This window comes from Mytilus edulis, chromosome 8 (genome assembly GCF_963676685.1).
Source record: "Mytilus edulis chromosome 8, xbMytEdul2.2, whole genome shotgun sequence".
Taxonomy (NCBI): domain Eukaryota; kingdom Metazoa; phylum Mollusca; class Bivalvia; order Mytilida; family Mytilidae; genus Mytilus; species Mytilus edulis.
In genome coordinates, this window is record NC_092351.1 from 3,050,225 (window position 1) to 3,069,017 (window position 18,793).

The following is an 18,793-nucleotide window of genomic DNA, read 5'->3' on the forward strand; positions in this document are numbered from 1 at the left end:
GAAACAAAAATTAAAGTGTCAGATGTGTTTTAGTTTTTCATGTTTTATCTGATTAAAAGAAGAAAAAAAACTTTTCTCACCAGGACAATATAAGATTATGAGTAGTCAGGTTTTTTCTGGGTAGGTCATGTAGGTAGCGTTAGGGCAAACACACATATTCTACTTTATGGTCCTATAGTTTTGTGATCCTTAAGGATAAAATTCTATTATGAGAAAATATTTAATCTAAATATGTATGCATGTTATCAGACTGACACCAAAGATGAGCATCCATCCTTTCAGATGAAGTATAGCAATAGAAGATTTGTGCCTATGTTTATGTTTTGTTTGGAGGGATTTTAATTTATAAATAAATCCCTTTTATTGTAAAAAAGTTTCATTTCATCAACTGAACTTCAATTAACTATAAATAAATCAGCTGTTACAGTGTGTCTACATTCAGCTGTATACAAATCAATAGGTCTGTATGTTATCAATGGAGCCACCTTCTACATTTGTATTTAGGAATGTAATAAATATATATACAATATAGCCCAACCTGTAAGACATAGTTGTACAGATTTAGAATACTTAAAAAATTAATTGAGTTGTCTAATCTCTAAACAAAAAGTAACATTTTATTTAATCTCTAAACTTTTTAAGTATTGCATTTATCTGGAAAATCAGGAATTTATTATTAAGAGTCTCAGTTATAAAGCTAACAAAATTTTTAAGAAGTTTACCAAAGAACGTAATCTACTTAAAGAAAGAACCCTTTCAGATTATTATTATGTGGTATAAATGTAATCTTAATATGGTTTGAAAAGCTTGCATTTGGGAGGAGAAATGACAAAGCAAAGTTAAATGTCAACTTAAGAGCATATAAATTTTAAAAACTTGTTTGCTTTTAATTGACATATTTAACAAGTTGCCATTTTTTTTTTAGACTGGCTCTGTATAAACAAGTAAACTTTAGATCAACTCTTGCAGTAGTGAATTACTTAAGGAGCAGGTAAAGTTAAGGAGAGAGGAAGAAATTAATTTGAACTGGCCCTATGGTACTTATGACAACTACCCGGTATCAGTGTATACTCACCTAATCCTATGATATAGTAGAAGCCTATAACAATGACTGTTAGCAAGGCTATAAGTTTGTACTCACCTAATCCTATGATGTAGTAGAAGCCTATAACAATGACTGTTAGCAAGGCTATAAGTTTGTACTCACCTAATCCTATGATGTAGTAGAAGCCTATAACAATGACTGTTAGCAAGGCTATAAGTTTGTACTCACCTAATCCTATGATATAGTAGAAGCCTAATCCTATGATGTAGTAGAAGCCTATAACAATGACTGTTAGCAAGGCTATAAGTTTGTACTCACCTAATCCTATGATGTAGTAGAAGCCTATAACAATGACTGTTAGCAAGGCTATAAGTTTGTACTCACCTAATCCTATGATGTAGTAGAAGCCTATAACAATGACTGTTAGCAAGGCTATAAGTTTGTACTCACCTAATCCTATGATATAATAGAAGCCTATAACAATGACTGTTAGCAAGGCTATAAGTTTGTACTCACCTAATCCTATGATGTAGTAGAAGCCTATAACAATGACTGTTAGCAAGGCTATAAGTTTATACTCACCTAATCCTATGATAAAGTAGAAGCCTATAACAATGACTGTTAGCAAGGCTATAAGTTTGTACTCACCTAATCCTATGATATAGAAGAAGCCTATAACAATGACTGTTAGCATGGCCATAAGTTTGTACTCACCTAATCCTATGATGTAGTAGAAGTCTAAAACAATGACTGTTAGCAAGGCCATAAGTTTATACTCACCTAATCCTATGATGTAGTAGAAGCCTATAACAATGACTGTTAGCAAGGCTATAAGTTTGTACTCACCTAATCCTATGATATAGTAGAAGTCTAAAACAATAACTGTTAGCAAGGCTATAAGTTTGTACTCACCTAATCCTATGATGTAGTAGAAGCCTATAACAATGACTGTTAGCAAGGCTATAAGTTTGTACTCACCTAATCCTATGATATAGTAGAAGCCTATAACAATGACTGTTAGCAAGGCTATAAGTTTGTACTCACCTAATCCTATGATGTAGTAGAAGCCTATAACAATGACTGTTAGCAAGGCTATAAGTTTGTACTCACCTAATCCTATGATATAGTAGAAGTCTAAAACAATAACTGTTAGCAAGGCTATAAGTTTGTACTCACCTAATCCTATGATGTAGTAGAAGCCTATAACAATGACTGTTAGCAAGGCTATAAGGTAGCAATACACAGTTAGGAAAAAAACTTAAAATTGACACTCATAATTTTTAAACACCCTCTTTCCCCTCCTGTCTAACAAAGAAGGCTTTATATGTGTGTTATGCATGTATATACTTATAGAAAGAGAATCTTCCATAGATTTGATTTCTAATGGTCATAAGGGTGAAATGTAATCCCTCTTGGGTGTAACCATGGCAACAATCTGCAGTTCTTAGATACAAAATATAGCAAAAAAGGGGGGTGAACATGTCACAAAAGTCTCCAAAATTTGGTCTAAAGGAAAATTTCAATCAATTACAGTAATACCTTTCCTGAATCCATAGGTTTATATCTATCAAGTGGTCCCAAAAAAATCATATGCTTATCTGCTCATTTTTCCATAAAATTGAATTGAAAAGATCGAGCGCAAAATCTTTGTTGATAAACACTACAATAATGTATGGACCTATGAACGGTACGGATAGGAAAATACGGACTGTCAATCATATAAATGGCCCATAAAACATGTTAAAAACAATCTTAATGTTCATATAAACCCACTAAGAAGGCTATATTATTCTTCAATTATCTAAAAATCAATTTTATTGCACAAAAACTTTCATATTTAAAAAATTCACAGGGGCCATAATGCGAAACTAAACTTCTAACTGTGTATTGCTACCTTAAGGATTAACATTTTTTTTCCCAATTCCACTTTAAATGGATTTCTGTTTTCTACTAGCTAAAACGAGCAAATTGGCCTGCTAGTTTTGAAAATCGGTACAGAAATAAATATTTTATGAAGGTTAGCAGTTGACACTGAAATGCAACAAAAAAGTGATTTTATGACACATGCCATGTAAAAGTGCATTTTCTCCTTTTTTAGTCAAATTTCTAAAACTATACCTTCTAAGCCTGTCTTTTCTTGTTTAAAAACTTAAATTAACCTTAACAGTAGACAAATTTTACAAGTTAAAGCTATTTTAAAGCTCTAGAATGTCAATTTTGTTGTGTATTACCATACCAAAGCCTTGGTTAAAATTTAGTAAATACTGAATTCATTTATAATAGCGGGAAAAAATTTAGGCTTAATTCATGCTATATTGTGACTTTATACTTGCTAAAATAATAAATTTGATTTAGTCGCATGAAAAAATATAAAGCGTTCCCTTCTAAAGTTTCTACATAACGTGCAATCTTCTTTTCCAAGGGGTAGCCAATAAAGTTTCAATTTATGACGGAACCAAGTCTTTGTGTCAAAATGTCTATATTGGTTGCTAAGGACAATAAACAACAAACCTAACATATATTGTCATTCTAAAGGTTGTTTCTCCCTCAGAATTGTATCTATAACCTAGTTATCAACAGATTTGTGGTATGATTTGTCTAAAAAAAAAGCAATTCTTTGCTTTGTCAAATGCCATAAGGTAGCAATACACAGTTAGGAAAAAAACTTAAAATTGACACTCATAATTTTTAAACACCCTCTTTCCCCTCCTGTCTAACAAAGAAGGCTTTATATGTGTGTTATGCATGTATATACTTATAGAAAGAGAATCTTCCATAGATTTGATTTCTAATGGTCATAAGGGTGAAATGTAATCCCTCTTGGGTGTAACCATGGCAACAATCTGCAGTTCTTAGATACAAAATATAGCAAAAAAGGGGGGTGAACATGTCACAAAAGTCTCCAAAATTTGGTCTAAAGGAAAATTTCAATCAATTACAGTAATACCTTTCCTGAATCCATAGGTTTATATCTATCAAGTGGTCCCAAAAAAATCATATGCTTATCTGCTCATTTTTCCATAAAATTGAATTGAAAAGATCGAGCGCAAAATCTTTGTTGATAAACACTACAATAATGTATGGACCTATGAACGGTACGGATAGGAAAATACGGACTGTCAATCATATAAATGGCCCATAAAACATGTTAAAAACAATCTTAATGTTCATATAAACCCACTAAGAAGGCTATATTATTCTTCAATTATCTAAAAATCAATTTTATTGCACAAAAACTTTCATATTTAAAAAATTCACAGGGGCCATAATGCGAAACTAAACTTCTAACTGTGTATTGCTACCTAAGTTTGTACTCACCTAATCCTATGATATAGTAGAAGCCTATAACAATGACTGTTAGCAAGGCTATAAGTTTGTACTCACCTAATCCTATGATATAGTAGAAGCCTATAACAATGACCGTTAGCAAGGCTATAAGTTTGTACTCACCTAATCCTATGATGTAGTAGAAGCCTATAACAATGACTGTTAGCAAGGCTATAAGTTTGTACTCACCTAATCCTATGATGTAGTAGAAGCCTATAACAATGACTGTTAGCAAGGCTATAAGTTTGTACTCACCTAATCCTATGATATAGTAGAAGCCTATAACAATGACTGTTAGCAAGGCTATAAGTTTGTACTCACCTAATCCTATGATGTAGTAGAAGCCTATAACAATGACTGTTAGCAAGGCTATAAGTTTGTACTCACCTAATCCTATGATATAGTAGAAGCCTAATCCTATGATGTAGTAGAAGCCTATAACAATGACTGTTAGCAAGGCTATAAGTTTGTACTCACCTAATCCTATGATATAGTAGAAGCCTAATCCTATGATATAGTAGAAGCCTATAACAATGACCGTTAGCAAGGCTATAAGTTTATACTCACCTAATCCTATGATATAGTAGAAGCCTAATCCTATGATGTAGTAGAAGCCTATAACAATGACTGTTAGCAAGGCTATAAGTTTGTACTCACCTAATCCTATGATGTAGTAGAAGCCTATAACAATGACTGTTAGCAAGGCTATAAGTTTATCACCTAATCCTAAGATATAGTAGAAGCCTATAACAATGACTGTTAGCAAGGCTATAAGTTTGTACTCACCTAATCCTATGATGTAGTAGAAGCCTATAACAATGACTGTTAGCAAGGCTATAAATTTATACTCACCTAATCCTATGATATAGTAGAAGCCTATAACAATGACTGTTAGCAAGGCTATAAGTTTGTACTCACCTAATCCTATGATGTAGTAGAAGCCTATAACAATGACTGTTAGCTAGGCTATAAGTTTGTACTCACCTAATCCTATGATATAGTAGAAGCCTATAACAATGACTGTTAGCAAGGCTATAAGTTTGTACTCACCTAATCCTATGATGTAGTAGAAGCCTATAACAATGACTGTTAGCAAGGCTATAAGTTTGTACTCACCTAATCCTATGATGTAGTAGAAGTCTAAAACAATGACTGTTAGCAAGGCCATAAGTTTGTACTCACCTAATCCTATGATGTAGAGGAAGCCTATAACAATGACTGTTAGCTAGGCTATAAGTTTGTACTCACCTAATCCTATGATATAGTAGAAGCCTATAACAATGACTGTTAGCAAGGCTATAAGTTTGTACTCACCTAATCCTATGATAAAGTAGAAGCCTATAACAATGACTGTTAGCAAGGCTATAAGTTTGTACTCACCTAATCCTATGATATAGTAGAAGCCTATAACAATGACTGTTAGCAAGGCTATAAGTTTGTACTCACCTAATCCTATGATATAGTAGAAGCCTAATCCTATTATATAGTAGAAGCCTATAACAATGACTGTTAGCAAGGCTATAAGTTTGTACTCACCTAATCCTATGATATAGTAGAAGTCTATAACAATGACTGCTAGCAAGGCTATAAGTGTATACTCTTCTTATCCTATGATGTAGTAGAAGTCTAAAACAATGACTGTTAGCAAGGCCATAAGTTTGTACTCACCTAATCCTATGATGTAGTAGAAGCCTATAACAATGACTGTTAGCAAGGCTATAAGTTTGTACTCACCTAATCCTATGATGTAGTAGAAGCCTATAACAATGACTGTTAGCAAGGCTATAAGTTTTTACTCACCTAATCCTTTGATGTAGTAGAAGCCTATAACAATGACTGTTAGCAAGGCTATAACTTGGCTATAAGTTTGTACTCACCTAATCCTATGATGTAGTAGAAGCCTATAACAATGACTGTTAGCAAGGCTATAAGTTTTTACTCACCTAATCCTTTGATGTAGTAGAAGCCTATAACAATGACTGTTAGCAAGGCTATAACTTGGCTATAAGTTTGTACTCACCTAATCCTATGATATAGAAGAAGCCTATAACAATGACTGTTAGCAAGGCTATAAGTTTGTACTCACCTAATCCTATGATGTAGTAGAAGCCTATAACAATGACTGTTAGCAAGGCTATAAGTTTGTACTCACCTAATCCTATGATATAGTAGAAGCCTATAACAATAACTGTTAGCAAGGCTTTAAGTTTGTACTCACCTAATCCTATGATGTAGGAGAAGCCTATAACAATGACTGTTAGCAAGGCTATAAGTTTGTACTCACCTAATCCTATGATGTAGTAGAAGCCTATAACAATGACTGTTAGCAAGGCTATAAGTTTGTACTCACCTAATCCTATGATATAGAAGAAGCCTATATAACAATGACTGTTAGCAAGGCTATAAGTTTGTACTCACCTAATCCTATGATGTAGTAGAAGCCTATAACAATGACTGTTAGCAAGGCTATAAGTTTGTACTCAACTAATCATATGATGTAGTAGAAGCCTATAACAATGACCGTTAGCAAGGCTATAAGTTTGTACTCACCTAATCCTATGATATAGTAGAAGCCTATAACAATGACTGTTAGCAAGGCTATAAGTTTGTACTCACCTAATCCTATGATGTAGTAGAAGCCTATAACAATGACTGTTAGCAAGGCTATAAGTTTGTACTCACCTAATCCTATGATGTAGTAGAAGCCTATAACAATGACTGTTAGCAAGGCTATAAGTTTGTTCTCACCTAATCCTATGATATAGTAGAAGCCTATAACAATGACTGTTAGCAAGGCTATAAGTTTGTACTCACCTAATCCTATGATGTAGTAGAAGCCTATAACAATGACTGTTAGCAAGGCTATAAGTTTATACTCACCTAATCCTATGATAAAGTAGAAGCCTATAACAATGACTGTTAGCAAGGCTATAAGTTTGTACTCACCTAATCCTATGATATAGTAGAAGCCTATAACAATGACTGTTAGCAAGGCTATAAGTTTATACTCACCTAATCCTATGATAAAGTAGAAGCCTATAACAATGACTGTTAGCAAGGCTATAAGTTTGTACTCACCTAATCCTATGATGTAGTAGAAGCCTATAACAATGACTGTTAGCAAGGCTATAAGTTTGTACTCACCTAATCCTATGATATAGTAGAAGCCTATAACAATGACTGTTAGCAAGGCTATAAGTTTGCTGGCTGTTATAACAACTTGGATCTTTGTAGCCCATTTGGTATTCCAACAATTAATGGCTACTAATAAAGCTGAAAGAATAAAATTAGAGCACTGTAATGTAAACATACATGAACATTGTAATCTGATCTACCAAATGTTGGTTGTTAAATATCTAAATCAAGAGTGAGTAACTGTATGCTACATACACATTAGGATTATCACAAAGTTTGTACTGAGATGAGAAACACAATGGGTGCCACATGTGGAGTAGGATCTGCTTCCCTTCTGGAGCACCTTAGATCACCCAGAGGTTTTGGCGGGGAATTAGTTGTTGCTCATTATAGTTTTCTACATGTTGAGTTTGTATACTTTTTTTTTTTTCATTTTGTTTTTTTCTCGTTTTTTTTGGCAATGTGTCAAAGAAACAACTTGACCAAGGAGCAGAAAAAAGCCCAAGGTCAACAATGGGTCTTCAAGTTCAACGTACAGAGAAAATCTTGCATACATTGTATCATTGCATAGACACCTATCTATTATTAACCTATCTATTGTTAATTTACTGTATGCTGCCCTCTACTCTTAGATGTCTTTCGGTTATATGTGTCATTGGGTTGTGCTCTCAATAGTATTTATGTACCCTACATATACTTTTACACAAATGTATAACAAGTTTCTCAATTCCTGTCTTTTCAACAACTTGCATTTACATCAAAAACCCCAAACTATTGGAAATTTCTATATTTTCTTACCCTTGCTTTATAAGCAAAATATCTTCGAATTTAGGTCAAGTTCATACCAAATCATTTTATTAATACTCAATATAAACAACCGCATATATTATAATTTTATTTGGAACCAAAACAAAACATTGAAAACTTGAATGGATTTATTTGACAGGATTTAAAGGTCTTTTATATGGTAAACTAGGTCAGGCTGAAAACCAAAACAAAATAAGATCTTCTGGCCAATAGCCTATATTAAAATACACCACAACAAAGAAATATTATTGTATTACAGTGTAAACATTTTATAGTAAATATTTGGTTAACAAGCATATCATGAGAATGATGAAATCTTAGTCCTCTATACCTTGTAATGAATGGTCATTGTTTTGATAAGATATACCTTATTAAGGACAACTGTCAGGTAGAATAGTTATGGAGATCATTGACACCCCCAAAATAACAAATAACCTCATTTTCTACACTTCATGATCAGTGAGTCAAGGAACTATATTACTATCAAAAAGTTAATATGGGTCGTTTATTTACTTCTAGTTCTACTTCTATGATATTTCAAAATAACATTTATATATATTTTGATATCTTTTTATAATCATCATTTCAATGGAACTAAAATTTCAGGTACAGTTTGTTTATAAGTTGAAACAGATGGGTCTGTTCATCATCAAAGTATCAGTATCTTTCAATATATAAAAATATGGTCTTGGAGAATGTACAGCAAAAAAGTGATGTCCGTCTCTTTATTTAACCAAAGCACCCTTTGTGCAGAGATCCAGCCAATTTTAATTTCTAGCCAGACCTCTCTCTCATCTCCTATTTGGACAAGCATTGAAACATTAAGCACCATTTTTTCATCAATGTTTCATGAAATACCAGAGCAATTTTCATTTTAAAATCACAGCTTTTAGCTCTCGAAATTTTAAGAAAAGTGTATGTATTCTGAGGTGCTTCCAAAGATTGGAAGAGTTGCTTGCATAAACATGATAAATTTAGATTATATTCTCAGGCTGGTCAATGGTGGTGAATCAAACAAAAACTTGATACTGTACGTGAATAACCTTATTGCATTACATTAGAAAAGATATTTTTTTCAGTTGATAAAATGAAATTAATATATATATGCCTAAATGTCAGACGCCACGGTCACTAGATATGTTTAACATTTCTTTACAATTGAGATTTGATCTGTTGATGAGATTATGTTCAGTTTCTAGTTTACAGATAAGAAACAGAAGAAATGATCAAATTCTTCTATATTATTCATCTAAAGCAGTTTATCGTCAACAAGCAGTAAATACTGGTAATTACTTGGAAAAACTGGTAAATACTGGTCAATAACTAAGGGTGGAAAGCAAAGACAAATTACGTCTTAATTTTGCTATTCTTTACGGAAAACAAGTAAAATGATGTTCTTTAACAAGTTTATTACTGTAAATTCAGAAATTATTGCGTGCATTTATTATTGCGATTTTGTCATTTTACACTTGAATGCGATTTAAATTTTTACGATTTTGAGAAAAGTCATGCTTAAGTCAGTTCAAATATTACAAAATGCGAGTTTTAATTATTGCGTTTACAACTCAGTCGCATTATTCGCAATAATAAAAACCTCGCAATAATTTCTGAATTTACAGTATGCTTTTCGACTCTGATAATTATATATTTTCCTCATGAAACTAGTTAACCGTACAAATTGTGTTGCCATATGAAAATGTCTTCAAATGAAAAGACAAATGCAGACTGACCAATTCTGTTTGAATTAATTAATTATTATGTTGATGATAATTAACCACCCATCAGATAAACAGATTACATGTAACAACAGATATGACACCTGTCGTAACCATTGATTAGCTTGTGATAGTAAACAAAGTCATAAACTTGTTACCAGGTAAAATTTCATTTCGTACTTTAATTGTTTAAAACTTATTACCAATTTTAAATGAAGATCAATATTGTTAATGTCACAGTAAATGTAAGTTTTGACATAGGAAAACTTCGGTGCCAGAAATATCGTCAGCAGTAGTTTTTTGTCGCCAGATGAAATAATAAATCGCACATTGCAACATTGGCGACACCCAGCGCGGTCCCTGTAATTGAAATTTTGATGGGACATTATTATAATATTATAATAAACGGTTGTCATCGAGATATATCTCACCTTTATTTTTTAACTTTTGATAGTAAAATTAAGAATAGAAATGGGGAATTTGAAAAGAGACAACAACCCAACCAAAAATCAGATAACATCTGAAGTTCAACGACATGCATGCAGATATATTATGCAAACGTTGAAATTAAAACTTACATACATAAACATAATGAAAAAATTATTTTAATAATTAATATTTACTAGTTTGAATATGTACAAAATTCATAAATTATATTTTTTTATAAGTTTTGATTTACAAAGAAACTATAATAGGTTTAATTTGTTTATCGATCCACAGGTTTAATTAATCACGTTGTGACTCCCTATGGTTTCTTAATTAGAGGGCGAGTAAATTTCATAGGGGTCAATGACGTCATATCTACTGATAATAGAGACATCATCTATTAATGTTGTTGAGTTTCATTGTTCACAAAACGCTGCAGAAAAAGGTCCAACTTGTAATTAATTCATTACATGGTTCACTGCTGACCCCATATGGACCAAAGTGGGTGAATAAAATCCATGGAAGATTCCGCTTTTGGCCTAACCTCCTTTGAATTTTGCAAACCCTCTATGGATCTGTAGAGGGTCAGTAGCAAACCATATAACTTATAGTATTATAATTCAGTCCCTAATCCAACTTTCCTACAGGATTTCAATAAACTCTCGTTCAAGAAATAAAGACACATACATGTATTGTCAAGTCTGTGCTGGCCAGGTTTTGATCAGAATGATATGGTGCAATGAAACCTATTCACCATGTACATGATGTACACTTCTTCCTCAGAACATTGATCTAGTACCACTAACATCAATCTCCTGATAACAAAACATGCACTAATTTAATGACAGTAACATTAACATGCATATGATATCTAACTGACATACATGTATACATGTTTTATCAGGTGTTGATAGAATGATCTATCACTATTCAGGTCACCTACATGTAATTAACAAGGAGATAAAAAGAGACAGCTTGAAGTTGTAATTACCTGGAACTTACATTTGTACATGTATGCATTTTACAAGTGAAACTGAAGTCAAAATGTTTTTAATATGGAGATACCAGGATTGTAATTTCATATTTGCACCAGACACATGTTTCCTCTACAAAAGACTCATCAGTGACACTCAAATCAAAATAGTTAACAAGGCCAAATGAAGTATTAAGTTGAAGAGCATCGAAGACCAAAAATTCCTAACTATTTTACCAAATACAGCTAAATATTAAATGTAATCTATTCCTGAAGTAAAAAAGCTCTAGTTTTTCAAAAATTCAAAATTTGTTACAATTACTTTAATAGGACCATATCAGTTAAGAGATAACTGTATTGTATTTTAAGATCCAACTGCATCAATTGGTTATTTGATGGACGCAAATTAAGTTTACTGGTGACGCGTAGATTGACCATAGATGTTTCACCAAATATGAAATAAGCATGCTAATAAAAAGTATGTCATGTGTGTCTCTTGATTAAGCTTTATTTTACATGTACATTACAAAAAGAATGCCATAAATTACTTTCACCACTTATTGTAATAGTCCTTGACCTTTCTCAATGACATTAAATTGAATGCCATAATAATATTGTGGTGTTTTTCAAAAAATGTATTATAAACAATACATATGGTATACTATTACATAATATCAAAGACATAATATCATTCATTGAAGTGCATATATACAAATGTATATTATTATTGGTCAAATTTAAATGCTATTATACTGCATATATTATTAGGAAATGTTCATGTATCTTCACTTCATTTGAGGAACATATTATTTTACCTCACAAAAAGGTTCACTAACAGTTAAAATTGCTACTTAAAGGGAAACTTCGCAAAAAAATCAAAAATTGATATTATGTTCATTCTGTATAAAAATGTTCAAATTCATAGATATTAAAGTTTTATTCCGCTAGATAAGCGATCACCATCGATTTTAAATTTAGAGTATCAATTCTCCGAGATCCGCCATCTTGTCTTCTTTCCCGATGAATAAAAACGATATGTCTATAAACCACAAATAAACAAAACTACAGTAACCGATGTAGTCGTAATTGCGTGTCGATATCTTGTCAATCGTACGGTTGTTTAATACGACTAACTAACTTGATACGGAAAATATTCTTACTTTTTTTAAATTACCATGGTCTGTTGTTTTTAAACTGTTGATATTGGAATTAGGTGAAAAGTCAAAGTTGAAATCATAAATAAGTGTTCCGTGAAAATTGTTTTCGAAAATCTAATTTGTTCATAATTCTTTAAAGTAATAAACTTTTTTCAAATATATTTTGATCTTCCCTTATCTGATCACCAGCATGGCTAAAGGTATTACTTCCAAAGGTATTGTGAGGGGTGTGAGGTGACACGTCCAGGTATTCAAGCGATTTCCTGTCGGGCTTGCAAGTTCATGCATCGTTTCACTTCTGCAGGTATTGATCAGTGTACACGGCTGATAACTTATAACTTATAACTTTCCATTTTGAACTATCAGATGTATAATATACAACTCTGTCTTACTTGTCATTACTAAACTCATACGCTTGTTTATAAATAACATTTCTGGTGTAAAGAATATAATTCATAATATATAAATAATACCCAAAAAATAAGATTTGATGAAATTAAAATCTATTTAAATATTTTTTCCAAGGGTGAATTTGGGAAAATGTAATATATAGTCATTGTCAATAGTGAAGGACAGATTGGAACAGACCAGAAATATTGATTTAAAAAATGTACGCACTTGCCGACGATTCGTTTATACGACTGGATATAAAGTTACGGAACTATAGCGCAATTTAAAATATATACGTGTATACATTGAACATAAGAAAAAAACATATATTTTGAATAAATAGGGGTAAAAGTGTTGTAAATAGACTAGCCAACGTATGCCAACAGTATGTAATCATCGAATGTCGATAGACTACAGTTGTATACCAAAAGAAGAAGAGAACCAATTTCATTTAAATACAGGTCGATGTATAACTTTTGCTTTGGTTCATTGAAGCTGTGGACCTAGGAAAATCACAGATTTATATTTCAATAAGATTGTTCTCAAACAAAGGAAGGAATTCGTCATCACAATTGTTATATATGCCACTGGACGAACACTAATTATCCTCAGGGGATGTGAATATTTTGCTGGGAAACTTTTGAGTATCAAAGTTTCAAATTAATTTCGGGATTTATTTTCTTTCTTGGTATTCAATAACCGAAAAAAGAATAAATTACTTGTTCGCTAAATAGGGATATTCTTGTCAGATAAAAGAATTTTAGTTATATTTAAAAAATAGGGAAATATGACATTAAATTGGTTCTGTCTTTTTTTAAACATCGTTAAAACGATGTGTGTCTAAGGTGAACGCCACAAGAACCCTGTAATACTAGTACGAGAGTATAGCATGTAAACATTCCTTCTCAATAATATGGTTGTATTGGAAAACTTTTCATACAGATTGACAACTCATTGTCCGATATGCATGTAATATTTGCCACATGACGCCCATAGTTCTTTCTACCATCATCACCTTATTCCTTGATATTGCTGTAAACATCGATGGTTCACACCCAAACAAAATGGGAGTAATGAACCTTCAGAGCTTCTCCGTGTTATACACTTGTGAAATATATAGACGAAATTTCTGTATTGAAATGAATCTACATCTCACAAACAGGATTTTCAAATAACGATTTTGAGTAATCACCTTACAAACCAATATAAACGTATGGCAAGATATAACCATGAAGGAATTTAGTTTTTGTCAGAACTCATCACTATATCATAAACGTATACGTATATATATGCATACAGTTTCAAATATCAAGAACAAGCGTTCGATGTCGATAGTCTGTTCTCTAACTGTTCAGAGTTAGACATGTCACTTGTTCATTCTTGGAAGCCTTCATATTCCCCGTCTAACGATGGGAACTCTTTCTGATTGTGTTGACTATAAATGCTTGTATGGTAATTCTGTCGTTTATCTGTACAAGCGGTTGCATTTCCTCTCCTTTCCCAACAAACAAACGAACGAAACGCAACTAGTCTGATTTCTCTGGAGCTCATCCTCAATGGCTCTTATACGTCAGGAAACTTACATGTATACTAATAATGATTGTTTCATGAACAACGATGTATGAACGAACTATTATAAATTCGTCAATATCTGTAATGCATGACTAAAGTATAACTTTTATTACAACTACTGTATTACTTATTTGGATTAATGACGGCTATCATGTTCAACATTGCACAACTATTATCATAGAATTTTAAAAAATAATCCTCAAAAATCCTCAAAAGATATAATGCCTTAGCTTAGATAATTAGTATTCTTTTCACAAAAAGTTCGTGTAAATGATTGTCAAATGAATTTAATTATGTAAGAATAAAATGTTAAAAAGAAACTAAAAAAAAATTATGCATGTTGTATGTTGTATTTTTTTGTCAATTAAAAACTTTAAAATTGCAATAGTTTTATTAGCATTTAAACACAGCCAGATTTGAATAGAAGTTAAGAAATTCCGGTAAAGTCAATGATATCAAACAGATGTACAATGGTATATCAAATTGGGTAATATTGCATTTAGTTTTTATTAAAGATTAAAACTACTATTGTTTGCTTCATATTTGAATCTTTACGCCAATTGCCGCTAAGAAAGTAATCAAAAATTGTTTCCTTTTATTTTTATACACTTTCGGAATTACGAATCTGAATTTTATTTTCAATTAATTTACACAATTTAATTATTGTATCTTTATTCTCATCGTGTATTTAATCTTAGTGTATTAACATCATGACAGCATATACTCTAATCCTTTCTATTTATCCTTTCCAAATAACAACATTTATACCTGTGTACGCTTGAACTCACACCTGCGGCTAAATAGCTACAAGGTAAACGAATTGACCTCAAGCCGAGAAATATACAGTGACCTTTACAAAATAATATACACACTCTGCTCACACATTAGTTGCATTGAAATGATTATCAAAACAATAACGGTAAATAGAACTGAAATATTTTCAGTTCAATATCAGTAAAAATGTTCAATAAATATTTTATGAAAAAAATCTCAACAATAATTAATTAAATTTATTCAAAAACATTTACTAGAGATAATTTTATAGGAGTTTAATTCAATCAATACAAAACGGTATATATATGCATATTCACTTTCGTTCATTCTTATATTGTGGTTTATAACTTCGACCATTCGTCAGCTGTGCGCTTTTAATTACGTATATTGTCGATAAGCTATAAGAGTTAAACAGATTTTATTTTTTCCCAGAATTCAATAAATCGGGCTAATACGTCACGACCCACTCGAGAATTCAACCAAAAAAGTTACAAATACTTGATTTTCTCCGTTATTAGAAGGAATATAAATTTAAAACTTTGCAAATGTGTTTTTTATGTTAAGATGAACATAATTAGATGATAAGTAAAAAATCGCGGAATTTCCCTTTAAATTTTAACTTTTATAAGCTAGTTGTATATATAATTATTGTTCTGACAGCAATGTCCATCCATCAATATTTCGTACAAAAACTCAAATTCACTTGATCTAATTATCATATAACTTTCAACACATTAGAATTGACAAAAGAAGCTTGGTCTCTTACATATAAGGCAATTTTACACAAGTGGCAACCTAACCCAAGTATTCCTGAATTGATTTCCTCCAAACTTCTCATTATTGTGGGGATTTTGATGAAAGGAAATATAAAGCACCCTTGTGATATTTTTAATTTACAGATTGTTGTTCCAGATTTACAAAACCTAAACTCTTGTTTTAATTTGATTAAGACAATTTTCATAAATCACACTATTACTCCAGTATTCTTCACAAATTTAAATCACACACTAACTCCAGTATTCAGGGATTGATTTCATCCAAACTATATTATTGGAGGGATTGGTGAAAACAAGCTCCTTTCTAATGTTTTAATTATCTGATTTGTCATTACAGAGTTATGGGACTTGAGAATTGCCAGATTTTGGTTGATCTATTGTATATTATAATTAATTTTACTTGGATAGATTGGAGGACTAAATGTGGCATTGACTTTGAAATATCCCATTTTATTCTTGCAACAATTTCTGTGTACACAATAAAGGTGTATCATGCACTATTGGTGCAGCTGGGTTTTTTCACTTTAATACCTTGACAAAATAGTCTTACATAGATCTAGTTGTGATATAACTTTACAAAATGACTTCCTTTTGGCACATTACATTAGGAATGAAACAAAGTAATGACCCCTTAATTATGTATTGTTTGTGTAAAACATCAAGTTTTGATCCAATTTTATCATAATTTGTAAGTTTTTATATGACATATACATGTATGAATTCAGCATAAATGATGTACATGTACAAAATAAATTTTACTTTGGGAGCCAGTCCTGATCCAGCTGTTGTGTCTAAGAGACAATATAAACTTAAAATTAATAAATGGTTTATAAAACGTATCTGATCCTGATCCAGCTGTTGTGTCTAAAAGACAATATAAACTTAAAATTAATTAATGGTTTATAAAACGTATCTATTTAATACTTTTTAACATAAAGATAAAAATTTGCCAGGAGTGAACTCGGTCCTTTACACTAAGTCAACATTTCACTGTCCAAATAAATTCCTTATCCAAGGTGGTAAAACAATATTTCTTCTGTTGAAAGGAGCTTACTTTTACATTTGTTAAACTAAATAGTTACTGACTGACCATATTCGTTTGACCGCTTGTTGACCTCAAATGTACAAAATGTATCTTTATCATAGGGAATCTGACTCTACTTAAAAACATTACAAATTACTCCATGGCCTCTTCAAGTATAATTTTTCTTTGACCAAAAATTCACAAAAGGGATAGAAGTAATTGATACAACATGGTCAATAACAATGGGTAGAATTCCTCTCCCAATGAACACCCTTGACAAGTATACCAGACTGTTATGTTTAAATTTTATAAAGTTTATTGAGAAAATACTCATAAATTTCAATTCTAACATCTACAATAAATAAGCTGTTGTCTTCTAAACTTCTAAATTTACTGAGCAAATGATCCACCCAGCAAGGAACAGTGTAATACAAACCCAAATCATTGTCTGACATGTAAATTAGAATGGACTTAACAAAAGTCATATGATGGTCCCATGTTAGACCTATAGACGACACAATAGTCTCAGGTCAAACCTACAGACTATAATAGGCTTCTGACATGGAAAAAATGTTCTCAATGTATGGAAAATTAATACAGCTATTTTTTAATTAAGACTCCAAATACATTGTATAATACTGGGCTACTGGGCATGGGTAAATTGCTTATCTAATTAAATTCAAATTAAATATTAATTTCAAGGGTGAATCCATATCATACAATATAAACCAGCATTTATCTCCTTTAATATTTGAGTCTGAAAACTATTTGGAAATATTAATACACTATGAAGTCGGTTTTTTTTTAATTAAGGCAGTACTATATAGAAAGGTTTAATGGACGAAGAACATTTACCAGCTACAGCCTCTAAACAAAAGTTAAATGTACAACGTGTAGCATATTAATCTATTGCAATAAAAAATCATAATATCTAATTAAATTTGTAGATTTAGCTAACAAAGTCCTTATATTTGTATAAAGTAACATTCGTTTATAGTGGAAAATTGTTTTAACGTTAAATAAGCTACAATTAAAAATTGCTTGCTGGTCCCTCTCTGTGATTATTATTAGATGACGCTGAGTCATTTCCCAATCAATCTATCATTAAGGGAAGATAAATAGTTTGAATTACGTTCATAGTCTTTTTCAAAAATGATGAACGGTTCTTTATATTGGTATGTAATCATTTTAAACGTTTCAAATTTATGAAATTATATTCGTACATCAATGTTTTTGATACACCAATAACAAAAACTGAAATATATTGAATTGATACATTTTGTGATTATTCAAAATTATATCAGAAACCTAAACTTAATTATAAAACAAGAGTGCACACGCTGAAATGTCTCGCCTTCTATACTAATCATTGATATTATGTTGATAGTCCTAAGTATAAAGCTTAGTTTTATTACAACTGTCTCATAAACTTAACATTAACCAAGATAACTAAACAAAGACCAATGAACCTTGAAAATGAGGTCAAGGTCAGATGAACCATGCCAGACAGACATGTACAGCTAACAATGCTTCTATACAACATATATAGTTGACCCATTACTTATAGTTTAAGAAAAATAGACCAAAACACAAAAACTTAACACTGTGCAATGAACCGTGAAAATGAGGTCACTGTCAAATAAAACCTGCACAACTGACATACATAAAATAT

At 31.5% G+C, this 18,793-nt stretch overlaps 1 protein-coding gene across 2 annotated transcripts in view; it reads right to left on the reverse strand.

The window, feature by feature from the left end:
• Window positions 1-18,793, reverse strand: part of LOC139484615 (large neutral amino acids transporter small subunit 1-like) — a 42,086-nt gene that overhangs the window by 13,208 nt on the left and 10,085 nt on the right. For both annotated transcript variants that reach the window (XM_071268406.1, XM_071268405.1), the window contains exon 2: window positions 7,517-7,645. In XM_071268406.1, coding sequence (XP_071124507.1) covers window positions 7,517-7,645 — 129 coding nt within the window. The remainder of the gene's footprint in view (window positions 1-7,516; window positions 7,646-18,793) is intronic.